Raw genomic sequence first — 21,678 nt, 5'->3', positions numbered from 1 at the left:
ACTGTGCTTTACACAGCCTGTGTCACTATTAATATGTACGTATATGGATGATCAGTTTCTTAAAGGAAAAAATGAGATTAGTAACAGTTTCACACTTAAGTTTCCTACATTCCACAAAACGGTATTTTGTTCGAGCTTCAGGGTCTTTCAGCCACCAGAAGTGTTAGTAGTGCCTTCTACAATCTAGCACCAGAAAGCAGGCTGGCTACAACTGCTAATTGTCCTGAATTGTCCTGTCGAAGTAAAAGGAAACAATCTCCATAATTACAGAAAACGCTTGTAAGATTTAATTCCCCAATGTGGCCACAGCAAGTTTACTGACAATCATGTTCACCAAAACATGTTTATGCATACACTCTTCCCTGATTACGGCTGTAATTGAGAGATTAATAAAGCCTGTATCCGAACAGAACCATGTTCAAATTAAATGATTGCAAAGTGCTTTGAGGATGAGGGAGGGTAATTAAAGACGGTTAAACATGATTATAAGCTAATATAAACAGAATCGAAGACCCCCAACATGCATCATACAGGCTTGTTGCATTTACATAAGTACCAAGTTAAGCCAGATCAAGAAGTCTTACCTTCAAAACAGTTTCATTAAAAAACTAGGAGTGTGGACACGCACTTTACATCATGTAACGTACTATGAAACGCAGAAGTATACATCCACTGCCACTCTCAGCCCTCACACTCCCTGCCCTGCACGGCCTGGATCTCTCTGCTGCGTTCACCCTCTTTGCATTCCATCCACTTACCAAGAAGCACAGCTGTGGCCAGTTGTGGATAAAATATCTATAGGTATAAATGGAGTAGGGTTCAGACAGATCTTTGGTGATCAGTCTCATGATATCGGGCATTTGTAGCTCGGATTCATATCGGACATAACGTATCGTCCGATCCTCCCCAGGCTCAACCTCCCGGCCTGAGGGGCTTCTTAAACTGCAGCCGGCGGTCAGGGATGAAGACAGCAGCCGCACCTGCTCATCTTCCTCCTCCTCCTGCTCGGTGCCCTCCGCCAGTCCATTGCGGGCCGCCGCAGGATCGCTCGCCGCCACTGCCTCCGCCGGGCTGGGGAGCGCAGTTCTTCCATTATTGGGGAGGCAGTGAGGGGGGCTCTCGCCCGAGTGTACCCCAGCTCCTTTTGTTGCAGTCGCTCTGGGCCCCCCGTCGGGGGTGGCCGTGGTCGTGGCCGCCTCGGCCGCGCTCAAAACCTTGCTCTTGAGAGAGGCGGCCGCCCGGAGGTGCCGCAGTTCGGGGCTGATCAATCCGTTGAGCTGCTGCTGCTCCTGCGGCGGCTGAGGGCAGCGGAGGCACGGACGCCCCTTGGCCGCCGCCGTCGCCTCGCCGCCCGCCGGGCTCCTGCCGCCGCCGCCGCCTTCGTGCTCCTCGTCGTCCTCCTCGTCCTCGCTGCAGCAGGCGAGGGCGGCCCCCGCCGGGAAGGGACAGCGGGGCTCGGCCGCCGCCGAGGCCGGAGGTGCTGGTGGTGGGAGGAGGCTGCTAGGCCCAGGCGGTACCTCCGCCATCCTAGAGGCGACACAGACCGAGAGGGGAGGCCATGAGACCCCGCGGACGAGCGCGGAGCAGAGAGGGCTTCGGGCGGGGGGGGGGGAGGGGGGGCGGCGAAGGTGGAGGGGGGGGAAACAAAGGCAGAAACCGTCCCTCACGGAGCAGCCCCCCCAATTCCGCGCCCCCCCCCCCCGCTCTTCAGCGCCGCCCAGCTGTTCAGCCGGCCACCGTCCCCGTCCGCCCGCACCCATCCGCTGGCCCTGTCACCCCCGGCCCCTCCCTGTCCCCTCCGCGAGGCTCACCCCGCACAGGTCCCCGCCGCCACTGCCGCCACTCCTCTTCCTCCTCAGCCGCCGCCGCCGCCGCCTCCGCCGCCGCGGCCGCCTCCACCGCCGCCAAGGTTCACACTCAGCCGCCGTCGCCGTAAAGCGCCTCGGCTGTTACCCCGGGTAAAGTTTCCTAGGCCTGGCTTTACGACACTTCCCTGCCTGCCGGCTGCCGGGGCCAAGGGAAAGGGGCGTGGAGGGAGGTGACCTGTGGAGGGGCGGGGACGAAGGTGTCTCCTGTGGGCTCTGGGGGAGGCTGCGTGCTAATGGGTGGGGCTGTGGGGCGGGGAAGTCGCTGAGGGCTTTGGAGTCTCCGGCGCCTAGTCCGCTGTCCTCGGCGTTGGGACTCCTCAGCCCGCGGAGCTTGCGACGCAGGACCGGGGAGAGATAGGCGGGACGGGCGCTCCCTCTCCCAACCCCGTCGCCCCCACGGAGCTGTCGCGAAGCCCGCCCGCTTGTGGCTTGTTGACCACGCCACTCTCCTAAAAATGCTCTTCCTCAGCAGTGCTACCTTTGCCCTGACCCGAGGAGCGGCGGGGGAGGAAGGCAGAGAAAGGAGGGCGGTTACCCGAGTCCCTTAAAAATGGAGCAAAACGGGAGAAAATCGAAAGAGACAGGAAGTTAAAAGGTGTTGAAAACTGGTTTGTTTGCAGTGTGAATTAAGTTTAACTACTCTGCCCCTTTGAGACCAGAGACGGTGGACAGATAGTCCTCTTCCTCTCTCCTTGTCCCCTTCACTCCGCCCAGGAATTTAGAGGTAAATGTGATTTAAAGTGCTAGACAGATGCAAGCACGCCTGGGGAAGAGTTAGAGATGGTGGAAGAAAGTGACAACGTCTGGTAAAGCACACTCCTAAACTTGTGACACAAATTGTCACCGGGAAAGACACGTCCTGAACCTTCTCCCCAGTCACTCCACCAAGTGGTCTGCCCAGGCGGATGCAGATAGAACAGCCGCACGCACTTGAACATGTGGCTGCGCTCTTTCCCCTGTAGTCCGCAACCGGTGATTTCCAGCAGTTCTGTTCTTGTAACTCACCAGCCCACGGAGCAAACCCAAGTTTTTTGAAAACTGATTTGTAGAGCTAGTCATGTCAGCAGCAGATGGATGTTTTCAGGGACATAATCTGTGACTGATTGTGTTTACAACTTTCTGCCTTGATCTAAACTCTAGAAAGCGGCCTCTACTGTAGCATAGCAGTTAGGTACAATTGTTAGGATCCTTGTCACTAAAGACAGCAAGGAAAAGCTATCACGTTCCATCTAGAAGTTCAATCTGTAGTGATAAAAATAATGTGTTACTCTGTGCTAGCACTGCTGTAAGTATCTTGCATGTATTTATTAACTCATTTATAGGTTTTTACAAAAACTAATTTATAGGTTTTTGTAGAAATACTGGCATTTGTGTACAAAGAGATGTAAATGTTTATTTCAGCCTTGTCTATAATAGGAAAAAATAAGTCCAAACCACCTAAGTGTCTATCAATACAGGATGATTAAGCTTAAGATACCAAAATACTATAGTTAATTATGTTATTTTTGAAATATAGTTAATTATGTTAATTTTGAAATTATAGTTAATTATGTTATGTTTGAAAGATTGAATATGATAGAATATATTGAATTATTAATAATAAAATATATTGGTACACTTCCAGGTACTATGGCTGCATTGCAAATTACGCCCACAAGGTAGTGGTAAAAAACAACCATTTATTATGCTGACGGATTCTGTGCGTCAGGAATTGAGATAGCACAGCAGGTATGACTTTTTTTCTGCTCCCTTATGCATAGTGCCTCAACTGGAAGGCTGAAGATGGGAATCCTCTGAAAAGTTTTCACTTCCATGTTGGTGATTGATACTGGCTGGAGGCTGCAGGCTGGAGACCTCAGCTCAACTCCCTGTAGACCTCTGCAGGTGGTTTTTTTTTTTTTTAATTTTTGGGACAGACAGAGAGAGACAGAGCATGAACGGGGGAGGGGCAGAGAGAGAGGGAGACACAGAATCGGAAACAGGCTCCAGGCTCCGAGCCATCAGCCCAGAGCCTGACGCGGGGCTCGAACTCACGGACCGCGAGATCGTGACCTGGCTGAAGTCGGACGCTTAACCGACTGCGCCACCCAGGCGCCCCTGCAGGTGGTCTCTTAATGTGGACTTGGTTGGGCTCCTCACAGCATGAGGGTTAGGTTCTAAGGGTGAGTATCCTAAGAGAGCGAGAGCCAGGTAGAAGCATATTATGGTTTATCTGCCTTAGAAGTCATGCAGTGTCAATTCTGCTGCGTTCTCTTTACCCAGGCCCTTATAAAGCCTCATCCAGGTTCAGAGGCAGGGGAGATAGATTCTACTTCTTGATAGAGAGAAGCAAAGTTTGTAGAGAACATGTGGGACCAGAAATACTGCTGTGGCCATTTTTAGAAAACACACATTGTCTTAAGTGCTTAAGACCTCCTAAACACCCTAAGGAGGTAAAATAAACTAATAAGTACAATGGGATCCCATTGATGGTTTTTAAAAAGTACAAAATAAAACCATATTTTCAAATGTACATGCATTGTTTAACAATACATATTTTTCAAATGACATGGTTTCTAAGTTTAACCTGGGGGGCCAGCCAAAGAAACAATGATCTGTTCAAGTAGTGCAGGGGAAAAAATGGCCAAAGTGTCTCCACACAATTCCCCAAGACATGTTTAATTTTTACCTAGCAAAATGCCTCTCCGTATCTGTGGAATAACCCTGTCCTAAGAAAGATACGACTCCACTGTAATGAATGAGCGGCACCAAATCTTACTGTTCTTTCCATATTGTCACGAGCTTTCCCACACCCAGGGGCTCACTTAATGTTGTCCCACAGTTATTTTCAGAGAGATGAGAATTATAAAGACCTACTTGAGGTCAGTGACTGAGTCTTCTTCACTTAGTATTCACATATTTAATATATAAAAGGGGACCTATTGGGTTTTCTTTTCTTTTTTTTTTTTTTTAACTACATTATGCTATTCTCTCAGCAGTGCAGGATGTTTCCAATTACAAAGTAAATTCTGGCCTCCTTCCTAGTTAATAAGCTAATAGGATCTCTGACATCTAAGCTCCAGTGACTGTTTTACATCCCAGTACTAAGATCCCAATGATGATCCATCGACATCAGAAGACTTCCCTAAGAAATCTGTCCTTATATTTGTAAAGTATTTTCAAACTCATGTTTGTGAGTAATATGCTGATATGGTGATAGCATTATTTTACGTATAGAAATAGGATTAATTCACTTCAGCGCTTTGGGCACGTTTGCCTATTTTGAGGCATTGAAAAGGCAACTATCTCCGTGAGCAATGACTTCATGGGAAGGAGGAAGAAATGGTCTTGGAGCAGGGAAGTGTAACAAGGGACAGTCTTTTATCTGGATAATTAGTATTTTCATTGCTTGGCAATATCTTATGATACAATAGTCAGTTACTATTGTCTTTGTTCTCTTTTGAATAATGAAAGGACACACCTTAAGTTTTTTTTTTTTAGAAGAAAAAACTCCTCATTAAATCAACTAAAATAACCAACGTCAATTTTGAAACCATATCCTCAAGCAGCTTCCTTAAGTTAGCTTGAAAGGAGAAAAGTTCCTTCCTAATTCTAACAACAGACATTTTTCTCTTATTGGCCAGTTTTCATAAAGGTAACTGGGAATGAAGATGTTAATAACAGAGAGATGTTTTAAGTTATCTTGACTCAGCAGGATGTCATGTTATGTGCCATGGGCACATATACTGAATAATTTAAATATTTGTATAGTTTTATGTGCCATGTGGCTCTTAATCCTACTAATCCTATGTATTATACATAAAGCCTTGAATATGAGTGTTCTTTGTTTTATCCTAGATGAAAGAAAGGGGATACATCGAATTTGAGGTCTATAGAATTTAATCAAAGGATGAATATAAGGATGTTGTTTTACCACCTGCAATCCTGGAACATTACGAGATTCCCAGGTAAAGTGCTTTAATTAACAACTTGATTTTTCCCTTTGAATTTGAGGAAGTGACGTTCTGTTCTTTTAATGCTCTGTCCCTTTGAGAGCAGTGTTTGGCAGTCCCAATTGTAGGCACAGATTTCGTTTGTATAACTGAGGCCTCGGGGGAGTATGAGGAACCGGAGAGGACTATGGGCAAATGGTCACTATTTCTGTTACTTTCAACCTCGTACTTTCATAACCTGCCAAGGGCAGGGACAGGCTGATTCTCCTATCTCCACCTGGGTAAGTGAGAGGTGCTGGGCAGAATCATATATTCCTATATATTAAAGCCATTGAAAAATTTGGTCTCCAATTTAGCTATGCTCTCAGCTGTTGGTACTCTAGAGTTGTTTTTACCAGTTTTCGAGGCTAGCTTCATCTTTGACCACTACTTGTTTCACACTCTCCTTCTCAGCAGATGCCCCTGCCTCCACGTCGCTAGGAAAAAGGAACTCTTCCAGAGACGCACTTGCGCCACTCCCACCCCCCCATGTCAATAAATGCATCTATATCTGCACTTACCCTTATATCCTTCCCCCTCAGTTTTAGAGGGTAGATGACTCAATTCTTCAAGACTAATACCTCTCTCTAGTCTCCCTTTTTTTTTTAAGTTATATATATATATATAACTTTATTTTTTAGAGCAGTTTTAGGGTAAAAAGTAGAATGATACACTGTTTACAGTTTCTTTCAAGTCTCCTTTGGGACCTGTCCCATCATCGTTCTCTCTCCTGAATTTTCAGTGGTACGTTTGCTGGCTGTTGCCTCAAAGCTTATAAATGCACCCCATCTGGAGACTCCTCCTACCATCCTTTCTCTGCTTTCCATCACAGTGAAACTGCTAATCTGTAGTAGGGAGCCACAGTCTGCACTCAGGCGCAAGTCTCTTGTTAGCCAATCAGTTGGCTTCCACCTCAACCCTTCCACGGTCACCTCTCCGGCAAAAGTCACTTGTATGTCCCAAAGGCTAGTCCCATTAGTCTCTTGAACTCTCACGTCACTTTATTTTCCCATGGCATTTGATCCTGCTATGCCCTTCCGAAACTCCTTCCCTTGGCTTCTGTCCTACCACACCTATGCCCTCCTCCTCTGAACACTCCTCAGTTTTTCTTTTTTCTTTTTAATTCTTTTTTAATGTTTTTATTTTATTTTTGAGACAGAGAGAGACAGAGAATGAGCAGGGGAGGGGCAGAGAGAGAGGGAGACACAGAATCCGAAGCAGGCTCCAGGCTCTGAGCTGTCAGCACAGAGCCCGACATGGGGCTCGAACTCACAGACCGTGAGATCATGACCTGAGCGGAAGTCGGACGCTTAACCCACTGAGCCACCCAGGCGCCCCTCCTCAGTTTTTCTTGATATAGTAGACAAAATCATCACAGCAGTAGCTAGCATTTATTATGGGCCTACCATATGTTAAGTATCTTATAAGCAATAACCCATTTTAGTTCTCACAATAGCCCTATGAAATAAGCAGTATAAATTGGTGGTTAGAAGCCAGACCAGAATTGGGTGACTGGCCTATTCCTGAGTCGGTCACCGGAAACCCAGTTATTGGGTATACTCTTACATCAATGAGGCATATTTGAGGCTGAGAGTAAGATGAGCTTTTCCTGATATATATGGCTGGGGACCAGGGGAGGTGAAGAAATATCTATAATAAAATTGGGGTTCAAATCCTGGCTCTGCCACTTACTAGCTATGTGATCTTAGACAACTTAATGTCTCTGAGTTTCAGATTGTTCTTATCAAATATGGGTAATACTGCATGCCTCATAGAGTTTTGGAAGGTTAAGTGAATTAATATATATAAAGTGTTCAGACTAATTTAAGCACATGGCGTGCCCTCAGTAGATGTTAGCCATTCTCCCATCCCACCCATCTATCCTCAACATTTCTGCCACTGTCGTCCTCATAAAATGCAAACCAGGGGTGCCTGGGTGGATCAGTGGGTTAAGTGTCATTGACAGTGTTACTTCAGCTCAGGTCATGATTTCACAGTTCATAAGTTTGAATCCGCATCGGGCTCTCTACTCTCAGCACGGAGCCTGCTTCAGATCCTCTGTCCCCTGCTTTTACTGCCTCACCTGCTCTCTCTCAAAAATAAATAAACATTTTAAAAAATGTAAACCGATTATTTCAGTCTTTTGCTTAAACTTCTTCAGTGACTCCCCATTGCCTAATAATGAAATCTAATTGGGGTGCTTTGGTCACAAATAACAGAAAAACCAACTCAATCTAGCTTTTAAGAAAATAAGGGAGTGAACTAGATCATGTAAAAGACTATCAATGACAAGGTGACCTTTAGGGTTAATTGGTTCAATGATATTATTTGAGAACCCAGGTTTCTTTCTCTCTCCTGCCTTTCATGAAGTCAGCTCCATCCTAAAGCTGCTTTCCTTCCTACTTGTAATACGGTTGCCATAAGTGTTTGGGGTTATGTGTTTCTTGATTCATGCCCAGTGAAAGGAAGGGACAGGTTTTCGGTAACTCACAGAGTTATTTTCCCAGGAGCCTCTAGTGAACCTCTCTTGGTGTCCCCTTGATTATAATTGGTCATGTGCTATTCCAGAGTCAGCCAGTGGAAAGAGACTAGGTTTACCCCACTTATTAAATATGGATAATACTAGGCTACCTGGGACTAAGAGTGGGTGAGCTTCTTTGGAGGCATGCATGTTGGGGGAGAAAGGTGTATACTAACAAAACTGAGGTTCTGTTAGAAAGAAGAATGGGGAATGGATGTTAGGAAGGCCATGTTTTGTGTTCACTGCGTAGACCAGACGCTCTTGATCATCTTATTTTGAAGCACAAGTTATTTCTTGCCATTCACAATTTCAACTGAAAGCATTCATTTAATAATCGTTGTATATATGAATGAGTGAACTTTGAACCAAACTACTACTTGTAATACCCAAAATGTGTAAGATGATTTTCTGGCCTGTGTATCTGTGCTCATCCTGCTCCTGGTTTTTAAAATCATTACCTCCACCATTCCTAATCTCTCTCTCTCTCTCTCTCTCTCTCTCTCTCTCTCTCTCTCTCACACACACACACACACACACACACACACACACACACACGCCTACCTTCTCACCACTTGCAAAACTGACTTCTCCCTACTCTGAGTTCTTCCGATTTCTGTGACCAAACTTACTCATGGCTTCTTTGCTCTTCTGTGGCTTCTTTTAGAAGACTTTTTTTTTGTTAATGTTTATTTATTTATTTTTGAGAGACAGAGAGACAGCACACAAGTGAGAGGCAGAGAGAGAGGGAAACAGAGAATGCCTCTGTTTGAGTGAGGCTCAAATTGACAAACTGTGAGATCATGACCTAAGCCAAAATCAAGAGTTGGATGCCCAACCAACTGAGCCACCTAGGCACTCCTAGAATAGAAGACTTTTAAGGATGGGAATTGTGTCTTCTCTTTTTACTGGTAGATGCATAATACATAATTCTGAATGCATGAATCAAAGATTGATCTTGCTCTACACCTTTTCAGATTGTAAATGTCTCTGAGTATAAATGTCTTTAAACACGTTTATTTATACAGGACTTCTCATCACTAGAAGTGGTAAGAAAAGTATCTTCAAAGGTCCTAAGAATCTAGTAGTATCTTCTAGGGTCTTTCACTTCAGATTCTTTTTATTAAAATAAACACTTACAGGATTGGCTAGGGGTGCATACTTGTCTTTCTCGCATTGGTCTGAAGTTGGAAGCAGGGACGAAAACTGGAGAAGCTGTCAGTCATCAATCAAGTCCTGGTCTTTGGGGTCAGTTGTTACAAAAGTTGGTTTGGATTCCCACATTGTTAGCAGAGGTAGCACTCTGGCTTCCTCCAGGTCCAAATCAGAGCAGCCTGGCTTCCTGGGTTGTTCACTGTAGATGGGGGTTGGTGGGCAGGTTGCTCCGGGTTGTGGGTCAGAGCTCTGTTTTTATGTGTGTCTGGCCATTGTTGGCTACTATAGTCGGTATCAGAAGTCAGGAATGTGGAGGAGGGTCAGAGAGAGTTTTGAGGTGCTGGAAATATTCTATAATCTGTTGTTTTTTTTTTTAATCTGAATGCTGGTGATTTCAGGAGTGTATACTTTTTATAGACATTTATTGAAGTGTAAACTTATGATTTATGTATATATGTGATATTTCAATACAGAATTTAATTTTTTAATAATTTCGTTAAAAGTAAAAAAAAAAATCACTTAGAGATGCAGTTCTTATTGTTAAAATGAACCACTTTGAGACGACGTGTTCAATGACAACACAACAGTCTGCACGCACATGACTGACTGAATTGTTTGGGCTGCGGGTCACCCCAGCTTGCATGAAATGCTTTAGGGAAGAGACACTTTCATCACTAGGGACCTGAGTCTGGAAACCAATCCAGGAAAAGTAAGTGATTTTGTAGATTTTGTTTGAATATTGCATTAAAACACAAACTATGTGAAGCAAAGTAGTTGTTTCATTACTTTCTTTCTGAATGGGAAAATATAGAAACAAGACATTAAGAAGCTAGGTTTAGAAAGCAAAAAGAGAGCACAGTGCTAAGAATAGTGTTGTGTTCATTGGGAATGTGTAGGTCTCTAGTCTTAATATATTTTGATTTGTTGTTCATTTTCATATGTGTACAAAACTGTAAAATCTAAAATGCAACCCTAGTAAAGAAATAAAAAGAATATGATAGCCAAGGTATTTGTTATATTTATACACTGTAATGGAAGTCCCTAAGTAATCTATAAACTCACAGCTGCTTCTCAGAGTTCTTACAGGAGAAACCTTTGAAGTTCAGGGAGTGGTTAATGGCTCCTTTGATCTTCTTAGTCCTTTTGCACTTCAGGGAGCTTTGGAGGAGGGCAACTTTGCTTATCACTGAACCTATTGTTAAGCTAAAAAAAAAAAAACAAAAAAACAAAAAAAAAGCAACTTCCTAGATCTATTGAGATAGGTGGTGCAGGTGAGGGACTTTCCCAGACTAGCTGTAGAAACTGCTCCTTCTGGCCTGTTTCAAAGAGGCAGTTCTGCCCAAATTACCTCTCCCCTAATCAACTTACAGTACCTGTATGGTTGGTTAATTGCCTCCACCCATCCTTTTTTAAAAATGTCCATCTTATTTGTGTTTGGCATATTAATATGTGCATTAATTTACTTTCCAAAACTTTTCATGAAATATTCTTTAATAGAATTGTTTTCCCTTGAGAAATATGAAAAACTGAACATGAGGATATTTGAGAAGTCAGATTCAAGATGATTATAGTTCTTGGGGTGCCTGGGTGGCTCAGTCGGTTAAGCAACCGACTTCGACTCAGGTCATGATCTCGCGGTTTCATGGGTTCGAGCCCTGTGACGGGCTCTGTGCTGACAGCTCAGAGCCTGGAGCCTACTTCAGATTCTGTCTCCGTCTCCCTGTACCTCTCCCCGCTCATGCTGTCTCTCTCAAATATAAATAAACATTAAAAAAATGTAAAAAACATAAAGATGATTAAGTTCTGTAGTGTCTTCTAGTAGCATCTACATTAAAGGTCATTGTATCATTGAATCTATTAAGTATAAAATATTTGCATTTTTACATCTATTCGGTAAAATATTTTTATTTAAAAAAAATTTTTAATGTTTATTTATTTTTGAGAGAGAGAGAGAGAGAAAGCGTGAGTGGAGGAGGAGCAGAAAGAGAGGGAGACACAGAATCTGCAACAGGCTCCAGGCTCTGAGTGGTCAGCACAGAGCCCGTGGCAGTACTTGAATTCACTAACTGTGAGATCATGACCTGAGCCGAAATCGGATAGTTAACTGGCTGAGCCACCCAGCCACCCCCAGTAAAATATTTTTAAATATATATGTGTGCTCTATGAAAAATGTTCATGCCTAGACTTTTGTCTTAAAACAATATTTGAAACAACTGCCTGCCCATAAACGAATTTGTCTTTATATTATAAAGTTTTTTAAGATAACTTCTGGTGTTTTAAACAAGGTAATACATGCTCATTCTGAAGAGAAATGCTGAGAAGTGTAAGGAAGAAAAGTGCCCTTTTTTTAATGTTTATTTTTGAAGGAGAGAGAGCAGGGGTGGGCGAGAGAAAGGGGGACAGAGGATCCAAAGCAGGCTCTGTGCTGACAGCAGTAAGCCAGATGTGGGGCTTGAACTCTCGGACCATGGGAATCATGACCTGAGCCAAAGTCGGCTGCTCAATTGACTGAGCCACCCGGGTGCCCCAAGAACAGTATTTTACATGTGATGATGCTCAGAAGGAATCACAGTATATGATGCATTTTCTTCCAACCTTTTTATTATGTAAATATATAATATGTACTTTTATGTATGGGAGTGATTAGCTTATTTTGTATATGTAGTTTGTATGCTTTTATAAAAGGTATTGTATTATTTTCTTATGTCTTTAAAAATTATAATTATTTTATGAATTATAATATATTTACTCCCCTATTTTTGGATGAAAATATCTTTTTGTAAGGATTAGAAACAATTGGTTAATGTATCAGAGTATCTCTTTTTTCCCCATAAGGGGCATGAAAATTAATTTGAAAAATCTCTTGAAATATATACACACATGCACATGTATCTGTTAAGTGAGAATAGGATTCAGGACTACAGTGCTGAATGAAGAACTCAAAGCATCCCCAGGACCACCACCATCACAACGTGTATCATCTTGATATTAATATGCATTTTCATCAGTGAGAGTGAGTCTTTAGAGAAAGTTTTGGAGAAGCTGGATATAATCAAACAATCTCACTTATTCATCCATTTATTCAGTAAACATCTGTTGCTCCGCTGTTAGGCATTGTAGGTATCAAGGTGAAGGGCAGACTTAGCCCTTGCCCTCACAGACCCTATAGTCCTGATAAGGACAATCAAACCAGAGAATTTAGTAACATACAGAAAGGGCTATGACAAGGAAAGCAGTGATTATGGTAGGTGCTTATTGTAAGGGCAGCTGTATTTTCCCAGTGAAGGCAACATTTAACCAGAGACTTGAAAAACAAGCAGGAGTTAGCTAAACAAAAGAGACTGGATGGTCAAAGCCTGGGGAAGATCAGAATGCCTGGAAGGTGGAGTGAGGAAGCAGAAGAGGAAGCTGGAGATATAAGCCAAAGCCAGATCTTAAAGGGTGTTGTCAGCCACCATAAATTTAGATTTTATCTCGAGAGGTACTGGGAATCTGTTGAAGGTTTGTTCTTTGAAAAGATCACTCTCTCTGCAGTCTTGAAGATGGATGGGAATGGGAGGTAAGGGAGACAAGGATTATTGCCGAATTACAGGTGGGAAGACCAGCTCTTTAGCTATAATCTGACCGCAGGGTCCTTCCTATGTGATGGCTGGAAGTGAAATTCTGTAACCATCCTTTTCATTCACCCATTCATCACATTTAGCTTTTCACCCTTTCAAACCAACCTAGCACATATTAAGCACTAACTAAATGGTTGTTGCTTTTTTGTTCCTTTATGTGTTTGGAAAAGGAATCCATCACCTAACTCTACTTTTGCTCTTCTTCTAAAGAATGAAGTGTTAGAAGAGAAAGTATCCATCCTAAGGGACTTACCCACTTTTTTTTCCTAATTGAGGGACTTCTCCACTTTCCTACAATGGCTCAACTATCCTGAGCCTATTGCCAAAGTCTTCATTTCCTTTATAAAAGCTTTCTGAGCTTGCACAGAAAGCCCATAAAATTCCTGATTTGTATAGAGGACAGTGCCTCGATTCTGCTCGATTTTGCAGTAACATGCAGGCTTCCCCCCCATTGTAACAGTAATACATGTTCAACATAAAAACATGGAAAACACAGAGAAGTGGAAAGAAAAAAAGCCACACAGTGCCACCCTCAAATGATAACCATTATTAATATTTTGAGGCATTTTATTTTAGTCTTTGTCTATAGTTCAGGGAGAATTGCTTTTAGATCATTGTGATACATACACACACACACGTATATTTATATTCTGAATTTTTTAAACTTAACATCATAGAAAAAGTTCATGTTATTTTAAATATTACACTAAAATGTTAATTGTTGCAAAAATTTCACTGTATATATTCCAATCAAATTCAACACACATCCATCTTTAGGTTGTTACCAATGTTTGCACTATAAATAATGCTATGATGAGTAGTTTCAGCATAAATTTTTGGGGTATTTAGGATTGCGCATTTGAGATAAATTCTTAGAAGCAAACCTAATAATCCTTTTTTAAGGCTTTTAGTATATACTGTCAATTTGATTTACAAAAGGGAGTGTACCAAATTTACTTTTCAACATATGAAAGTACTTGTTCTATTATTATTATTATTATTATTATTATTATTATTATTATTCAGAGAAACATAGAGCATGAGCTGGGAGAGGGACAGAGGGAGAGAGAGAATCTTAAACAGGCTCCACTCTCAGTGCAGAGCCTGACGCAGGGCTTGATCCCACAACCCTGGGATACTGACCCGAGCTGAAATCAAGAGTCGGACGTTCAAACGACTGAGCCACCTGGGCACTCCAAGAGTACTTGTTCTAATTAGACAATATTAAAAAGAAAATTTTGCTAATTTAATAGGCAAGGAAAAATGTTTTCAAAATAATTTAAAATTTTAGCAGTGTATTTATATAATAATAACTAAGTAAGCTAAAGGGAGAAACTGACTGCAAGGATATTAAGCCAGACTTATCCTAACAGACAAATTGGCTGCATCTTCCATAACATGGTAAAATGAGTACTAAGCGTCAGGGTTTTAGTATTCCTTGACATAATGCTAGATTTTTCTTTATATATTTACTTCTGCTTGACTCTGCTTCTCTTAACTTTTGATCACAATATTTTATAAATTAACTCAGAGATTTAAAGGAATAGGTATACCATAAACCATAACACTAACATTAACTACTGATCATGATGTTTTTTGTTTTTTAATTTAAATATTATTTAGTTAACATACATTGCAAAATTGCCTTCAGGAGTAGAGTTCAGTGATAAATCACTTAATACAACACCGTTATTGTATGTGCCCTCCTTAATACCCATCACCCATCTAGCCCATCTCCCACCCACCTCCATCCATCAACTCTCAGTTTGTTTTCTATCATTGAGTCTCCTGTAGTTTGTTTCCCTCTCTTCTCTTTCCCTCCTCCTTCCCATATGTTCATCTGTTTTGTTTCTTAAACATATGAGTGAATTGCTGATATTCCACATATGAGTGAAATCTATGGTATTGTCTTTCTCTGGTTGACTTATTTCACTTAGCATAGTACATTCTAGTTCTATCCATGTCGTTGCAAATGGCAAGATTTCATTCTTTTTGATGGCTGAGTAATATTCCATTGTATATGTATGTATGTATGTATATATATATATATATATATATATATATATATATATATATATCACATCATTATGCATTTATCAGTCAATGGATATTTGGGCTTTCTCCATAGTTTGGCTGTTGTTGATAATGTGCTATCAACATTGGGGTGCATGTACCCCTTCAAATCTTTATTTTTGTATTCTTTGGATAAATACCCTAATAGTGCAATTGCTGAATCATAGAGTAGCTCTATTTTCAGTTTTTTGAGGAAGCTCCATAGTGTTTTCCAGAGTGGCTGCACCAGTTTGCATTCCCACCAGCAGTGCAAGAGGGTTTTCCTTTCTCTGCATCCTTGTCAACACCTGTTGTTTCTTGTGTTGTTCATTTTAGCCATTCTGACAGGTGTGAAGTAGTATCTCATTGTGGTTTTGATTTGTATTTCCTTGATGATGAATGATGTTGAACATCTTTTCATGTGTCTCTTAGCCATCTGAACGTCCCCTTTGGAAAAGGGTCTTCTGCCCATTTCTTAACTGGGTTATTATTTCCTTTTTGGGTATTGAGTTTGAGGGTGGTTTTGAATATAAGGCTTTGAAGTTCATTTAGCAGTGATTTTATTTTTTTATTAATTTATTTGTTAATGTTTCAAGTTTTTATTTAAATTCTAGTTAGTTAACATAATATTAGTTTCAGGAGTAGAATTTAGTAATTCACCACATATATACAGCATCCAGTGCTCACCCCAAGTGCCTTCCTTAATACTCATCGATCATTTAGCCCATTACCCCATCTGCCTCCCCTCCAGCAACCCTCAGTTTGTTCTCTATAGTTTTCTTTCCCCTATGTTCATCTGTTTTGTTTCTTAAATTCCACGTATGAGTGAAATCATATGGTATTTGTCTTTCTCTGAATGACTTATTTTGCTTTGAATAATACTCTCTAGACCCACCATGTCATTGAGTGAGTTAATTTTAGATGGAAAAGTTAAAAGCTGAATACTAAATTGATAAAAATAATAATGACTTAACTAGAGAAAACACAAGAGGGCAATATTGCACAACAATAAATATGTTTGTATCAGATAAAAAATAATTCAGTATTTTTAATCAACTGTAATTTTTTCAATAGACGTTTAAAATCTTGTCAATATGTGTTATCTTTTTATTAACAGTGATAGAAGAGTGACTTTGCAAGAAAATTTAGTGCCAACATCAATACAATGAATTTTGCATGTGTTTGAGTTATGTTTTTTAATCCTCAAAAGAAGTGAATCTACTTTCCATTGACCACTACATATTGCCTGGTTTCAGTTTATATAAAAGCAAGGAAGTTGATCCACTATAGAAGTGACACCAAAAATAAAATATTTTTTTTCTCCTGGAATATATATTTCAAAATGGAAATCATTTCATTTTTTTCTGACTAGGAATATGTGATCCATTAAATCTCCATGAAAGAGATTTTTCTTTAAAAACAATTTTTTTAATAAAAAAATTAATGAAATGCTAAAGGAAGAGCATGTTCTAATGATTAGATAAGCAAACATGTATGTTTTTTTACATACTTTAATTTCCTGACACTTGAATAAGACTATAATCTTGATTAACCGACTAGGCCCTAAAAATTAAGAGCATGAGAAAATGAAATGTTTAAGACAATTACATGCACCTTTGTATGTGCAAATTCTCACAGATCTTGATTTCATCTACAAAGCAAGCACAGAGATAGTGTCTGTGTGGTCATACTTCCCATACCCTTAAACTAATTTGGAGTTTAGAGTGCCAAACAGGAGAGAGAGAGAGAGAGAGAGAGAGAGAGAGGGAGAGAGAGAGAGAGAGAGAGAGAGAGAGAGAGAGGGAGGGAGGGAGAAATAGGTGTTTTTCTGAGCATACTGGCGGGAGCAAGCCCAGAGAATTCTGTGATCAAGTACCTGGTACTTAGACAAGCAACATAACATAGTAGTTAATCACATGGAGAATGAATCCTCAGTTTCTGCCACATACTAGCTGTGTGACTTTGGGCAAATTCTTAACCTCTCTGTGCCTTATTTTCCTTATATGTATAGTGCAGTTATAATCATTCACATCTCATGAAGTTTATTTTGTATATTAAATGAATATATAAATACTTGGAGCAATGTCTGGTGCAAAGTAAGCTTTATTTAATAATTTCTATTATGCGAGGGAGCCTAGGAAAATCTCTAATGGAAATAAGAACCCAGATATTAAAAAATGAAACAGGCAGGAACCCTATTTGATATACTGAACCAACAAGAAAAAAAAACTTGAGATTATAGCAAGTTTTCTTTTTGTTTTTTAGTTTAATTATTTATTTTTGGAGAGAGAGAGAGAGAGAGAGAGCACAAACTGGGGAAAGGCAGAAAGAGACGGTGAGAGAGACAGAGAGAGCTTGACATGAGGCTCGAACTCATGAACCATGAGATCATGACCTGAGCTGAAATCAAGAGTCAGATCTTAACCAACTGAGCCAGCCAGGCACCCCAGTTATGACCATTTTTCAAGGTAAGTTTGGCTAAGGGTTTTCTATAGTTCCTAGGGAGAAAGACTCAGAAATTAACAATAGCAATGTACTAAATGCTGTAAAAGTTTTGTTCACATTAGCCATGTAGAAACCATATCTGCTTCTTCCTCCACTGTGAGGAATGGTTAGTTATTCTAAAGTCATTTGATTAATGCCCATAAAACTCTTTATTAAAGAGACCCTTAAGGTCCAGTGCTCTTACTCACAGAATCCGAACTAATGAGTATGCTTCAAATGGTGGAGTTAGGATACAGGTTTCCTGAGAAGGCAAATGAGACAAGCAACACCTTCTAGAAGGAAATAAGCAGAGGCTTATTTCTGTCATATACAACATGACTTGTGGTACAAGATGGTTCGGTCAGGTCACTTTCATATTCAGAAACTAGTTTCTCTTCAGGCAACCCTGAAATTGGAAACCCAAGATATATGAGTTCTATTCTTGTCACTGCCATTGCTATGTTCTGAGCACAGGCAAAGGATTCTCTGTGATTCTTTTTGTTCTTTGAGTGAATTTTTCATGTCCTTTATCATGGTTTCTAAGTTGTTTGAAATATAGAGTAGATAGTTAAATGAGTCATTTAAAAAATTATTAACAATGCTGTACTTTTGCTTTGTAGTATTCCATCTATATTTTAGTTTCCACTTTGGATAGAGTGGTTAAACTCTGGCAATATCTTGCTAGGAAGAAATAATCACAGTAATTTAAGTGCTTGTGCACATTTCTACAGAGGTCATTTTGAAATATCAATGAAAATTTCTATCGTATCCCTGTGGTGCTTGACCAATTCTGAGTGCTATTGTAGTTTGAGAGGGTGCCCAGTGGGCTGGGAAGATTTCTTTAGGGAAAATTGCCTGGCTGACTTTATTATAAGTTTATCTTGGTGAATTACTTAAAGTTATAGCTTTAACTTTTCAAGTTCTGGCATTTAATTTCCAAATTCTGGGCTGAGCAGATTAGACCAACCAAGATTGTAAGAGACTGATTATAAATGCAGCTAGCACTGTGCAAAAGATAAACACAATCCCCATCCTCATTGAGCTTAAGGGAGAGAAAGAGTAAACAAGTAATTGCACAACTAATTATCAAGTTAAAAACTCTGAGTAAAAAGTCCTGGGAGCTATAGAGCATGTGACAGGGTATGATCATCAAGTAGATTATGAGAAAAGACTTTTTGTTTTTTATGGTATACATTGGTATTTTTGTTTATTTAGTTAAATATGTTATCATACTGAAATAAATAGCTGCATCTGTCTCCACAATAAATGTATCTATTCCACAGACTTATAATTTACAGTTTGCTTATCAGGGTTCTCCAGCTTCAAATTGCATCTTCACCTTCTGCCTTTTCTACACCTTTATATAAGCCATTTCCAATTGTTGATACATTCTTTCTTCAAATATGCTAATATCACAGATCAAGTTATATGAAAGGAAGAAATTCTTTTAGCTTCAGAGTCTTGTCTTTCACTGTTTGTTGACGTCATTTGTCAAAATCTGGGGTGTTTGGGTGGCTCAGTTGGTTGAGGGTCTGACCCTTGGTTTTGGCTTAGGTCATGATCCCAGGGTCGTGGGATCAAGCCCTGCGTCCAGCTCCACACTTAGTGTGGAGCCTGGTTGGGATTCTCTCCTGTCTCCCTCTGCCACTTTCCCTGTTCATGCTCTCTCTCTCAATAATTAATAATAATAATAATAAAATAATGATAATGATAAAATAAATCTGAATTTGTGGGTTCCTTAGTGCCCCACTACACTCATGGCAAAAACAAAAACCATTCAGAAGTTAATGTATGCTCTGATCAAAGTCCTGTGCCTTCAGAATGAAGTAGCAGGAAACAGCCACCTAGCCAAGTGGTATAAAAATTTATAGCAGTGTTTTTCACAATAGCCAAAAGGTAGAAACAAGCCTAATGTCCATTAACGGGTGAATGGATAAACAAAGTGTCATATGCAATGAACTATTATTCAGCATTGAAAAAGAATAAGGTTCTAATACATGCTACAATATGAATGAATCTTAAAAAAAATCATGCTAAGTGAAATATGCCAGACACAAAAGGACGAATATTACATAATTCCACCTATACATGAGATACTTAAAACAGCCAAATTCATAGGGATGGAAAGTAGATTAGAAGTTACCACAGGCTGTTGGGAAGGGAGACTGGGGAATTCTTGTTTAACGAGTATAGTTTCTTTTTTTATTTAAAACAAATTTTTTTTAATGTTTATTCATTTTTGAGAGAGAGAGAGAGCACATGAGCAGGTGAGTGGCAGTGAGAGAAGGAGACACAGAATCCAAAGCACGCTCCAGGCTCTGAGCTGTCAGCACAGAGCTGGACGCCAGGCTCGAACCCACGAACTGTGAGATCATGACCTGAGCTGAAGTTGGATGCTTAACCGACCGAGCCACCCAGATACCACCTGAATTATACACTTCATGGCAAATTTTATGTAACATATATCTTACCATAATAAAAAGATACAAAAACAAAACAAAAACAAAAGACTATCTGAAAAGTTGGGAGAATGAGGGGAATACAGTCACCTGTCCAGAAGCTGTCACTATGGGATGCCCAGTGCCTTGTATGTCAGTATTGTTTCTGTTATAAAGCGAAAACATTTTTTTAATTTTTGTGTTTTTCTTTCTACACTGAATATTTTCAACATTTTTAGCTACCTTGTAGTTGTTTTATTGTCCATCCAAAGTATTTTTGCATGCAAGGAATACTGTAGTATTATCGTCATCATCATTATTATAAAATCTTGGATTGCTTTCATTGTTCCAGTATCCTATTTATTTATTTATTTATTTATTTATTTTTAACGTTTTTATTTATTTTTGAGACAGAGAGAGACAGAGCTTGAATGGGGGAGGGTCAGAGAGAGGGAGACACAGAATCTGAAACAGGCTCCGGGCTCTGAGCTGTCAGCACAGGGGCCCGATGCGGGGCTCGAACTCACGGAGCGCGAGATCGTGACCTGAGCCGAAGTCGGCGCTCAACCAACTGAGCCACCCAGGCGCCCCTCCAGTATCCTATTTATATTGAGGGTTTAGTGTACCTAATATTAGCCTGTAACAACATGGATTACAAGGAGAGTGTGGTAGGAAGGACAGTGCTGTAATATTTTGTGTGATTCTATTGAGCTTTTGTTCTTAGCATGTCCTTTCTGTCAGATGGAATTGCAATTTTTTCACCTAGTTGTATGCCTTTTGGAGATGACATAGGCTCGTGTTGATCTCAAGAGGATGCCTGGATTAGGACAAGGTCTACAAAGAAAGTGTAGGACTAAATATGGTCCTTCCAGTATGAGAAAACTCTTTTTACAGAATTAATAAAAATACATGCAAACCCTTTTACTTCTAACACCTACTTGGTCCTGTAGAAATATTTTAATCACCACATGTTGGGAGCAGGGCAGACTTGTTTTGATTTAGAAGAAAAAAAAAAAAACACTCAAATTCATAAGTTTTGGAATTAGCTAAACCTCTTTAAAAACTTGCTTTATGATATAAAAGGATCATAAGAAAATATACCATTATTCTTAAAATTATGGAAATTATTTAGAGATATCTTTTATTATTTAAAATTATCAAATAATATATTTTCACTTAAAAAGCCAACAACAATGGCAGATAAAGAATAAATATGACAGTTTCCCACTTCACCCATCGCAGACAATCCTGGTCTTCTGAAATAACCAATGTTAACAGGTCTATCTTTTGTCTACCTAGTATATATAAATAAAGTAAATAATAATAAATAACATAACAATAAATAAAATAATATATGTTATGAATATAATAACAAAACACATTGTTCTGTAACTTGGTGTTTCCTACATTTATTTGTTAAAATATTTAGGAAAGAAAAAATAGATTATTATTGTAAATATTGCCTCATTTCTTTGTTTTTTTGTTTCTCATTTCTTTTTGTTTGTTTGTTTCTCATTTCTTATGTTTTGCCCAGTGGGGAGCCCAATGCAGAGCTTGAACTCACAACCTTGA

General features: G+C 40.1%; 1 protein-coding gene and 1 long non-coding RNA gene across 4 annotated transcripts in view; one reads left to right on the top strand and one right to left on the bottom strand.

The window, feature by feature from the left end:
* The window catches only part of NAA30 (N-alpha-acetyltransferase 30, NatC catalytic subunit), an 18,762-nt gene extending 16,889 nt beyond the window's left edge, over positions 1–1,873 (bottom strand). Inside the window, exons 1-2 of the mRNA XM_042943342.1 lie at positions 1,812–1,873; positions 759–1,527 (exon numbers count right to left, since the gene is read on the bottom strand). Coding sequence (XP_042799276.1) covers positions 759–1,526 — 768 coding nt within the window. The 5' untranslated portion in view covers position 1,527; positions 1,812–1,873. The remainder of the gene's footprint in view (positions 1–758; positions 1,528–1,811) is intronic.
* Positions 1,860–21,670, top strand: LOC122222757. 3 transcript variants are annotated; one of them, XR_006203856.1, is made up of 4 exons: positions 1,860–1,958; positions 3,493–3,596; positions 5,706–5,815; positions 21,641–21,670. It is a non-coding gene; the product is annotated as an uncharacterized LOC122222757 (long non-coding RNA). The 3 variants fall into 3 exon arrangements; XR_006203855.1 differs by lacking the exon at positions 1,860–1,958 and adding an exon at positions 2,315–2,463; XR_006203857.1 differs by lacking the exon at positions 1,860–1,958 and adding an exon at positions 2,493–2,592.
* Positions 21,671–21,678: the final 8 nt, after the last annotated feature.

This window comes from Panthera leo, chromosome B3 (genome assembly GCF_018350215.1).
Source record: "Panthera leo isolate Ple1 chromosome B3, P.leo_Ple1_pat1.1, whole genome shotgun sequence".
Lineage (NCBI taxonomy): Eukaryota > Metazoa > Chordata > Mammalia > Carnivora > Felidae > Panthera > Panthera leo.
This window is presented reverse-complemented; position numbering and strand designations above follow the sequence as displayed.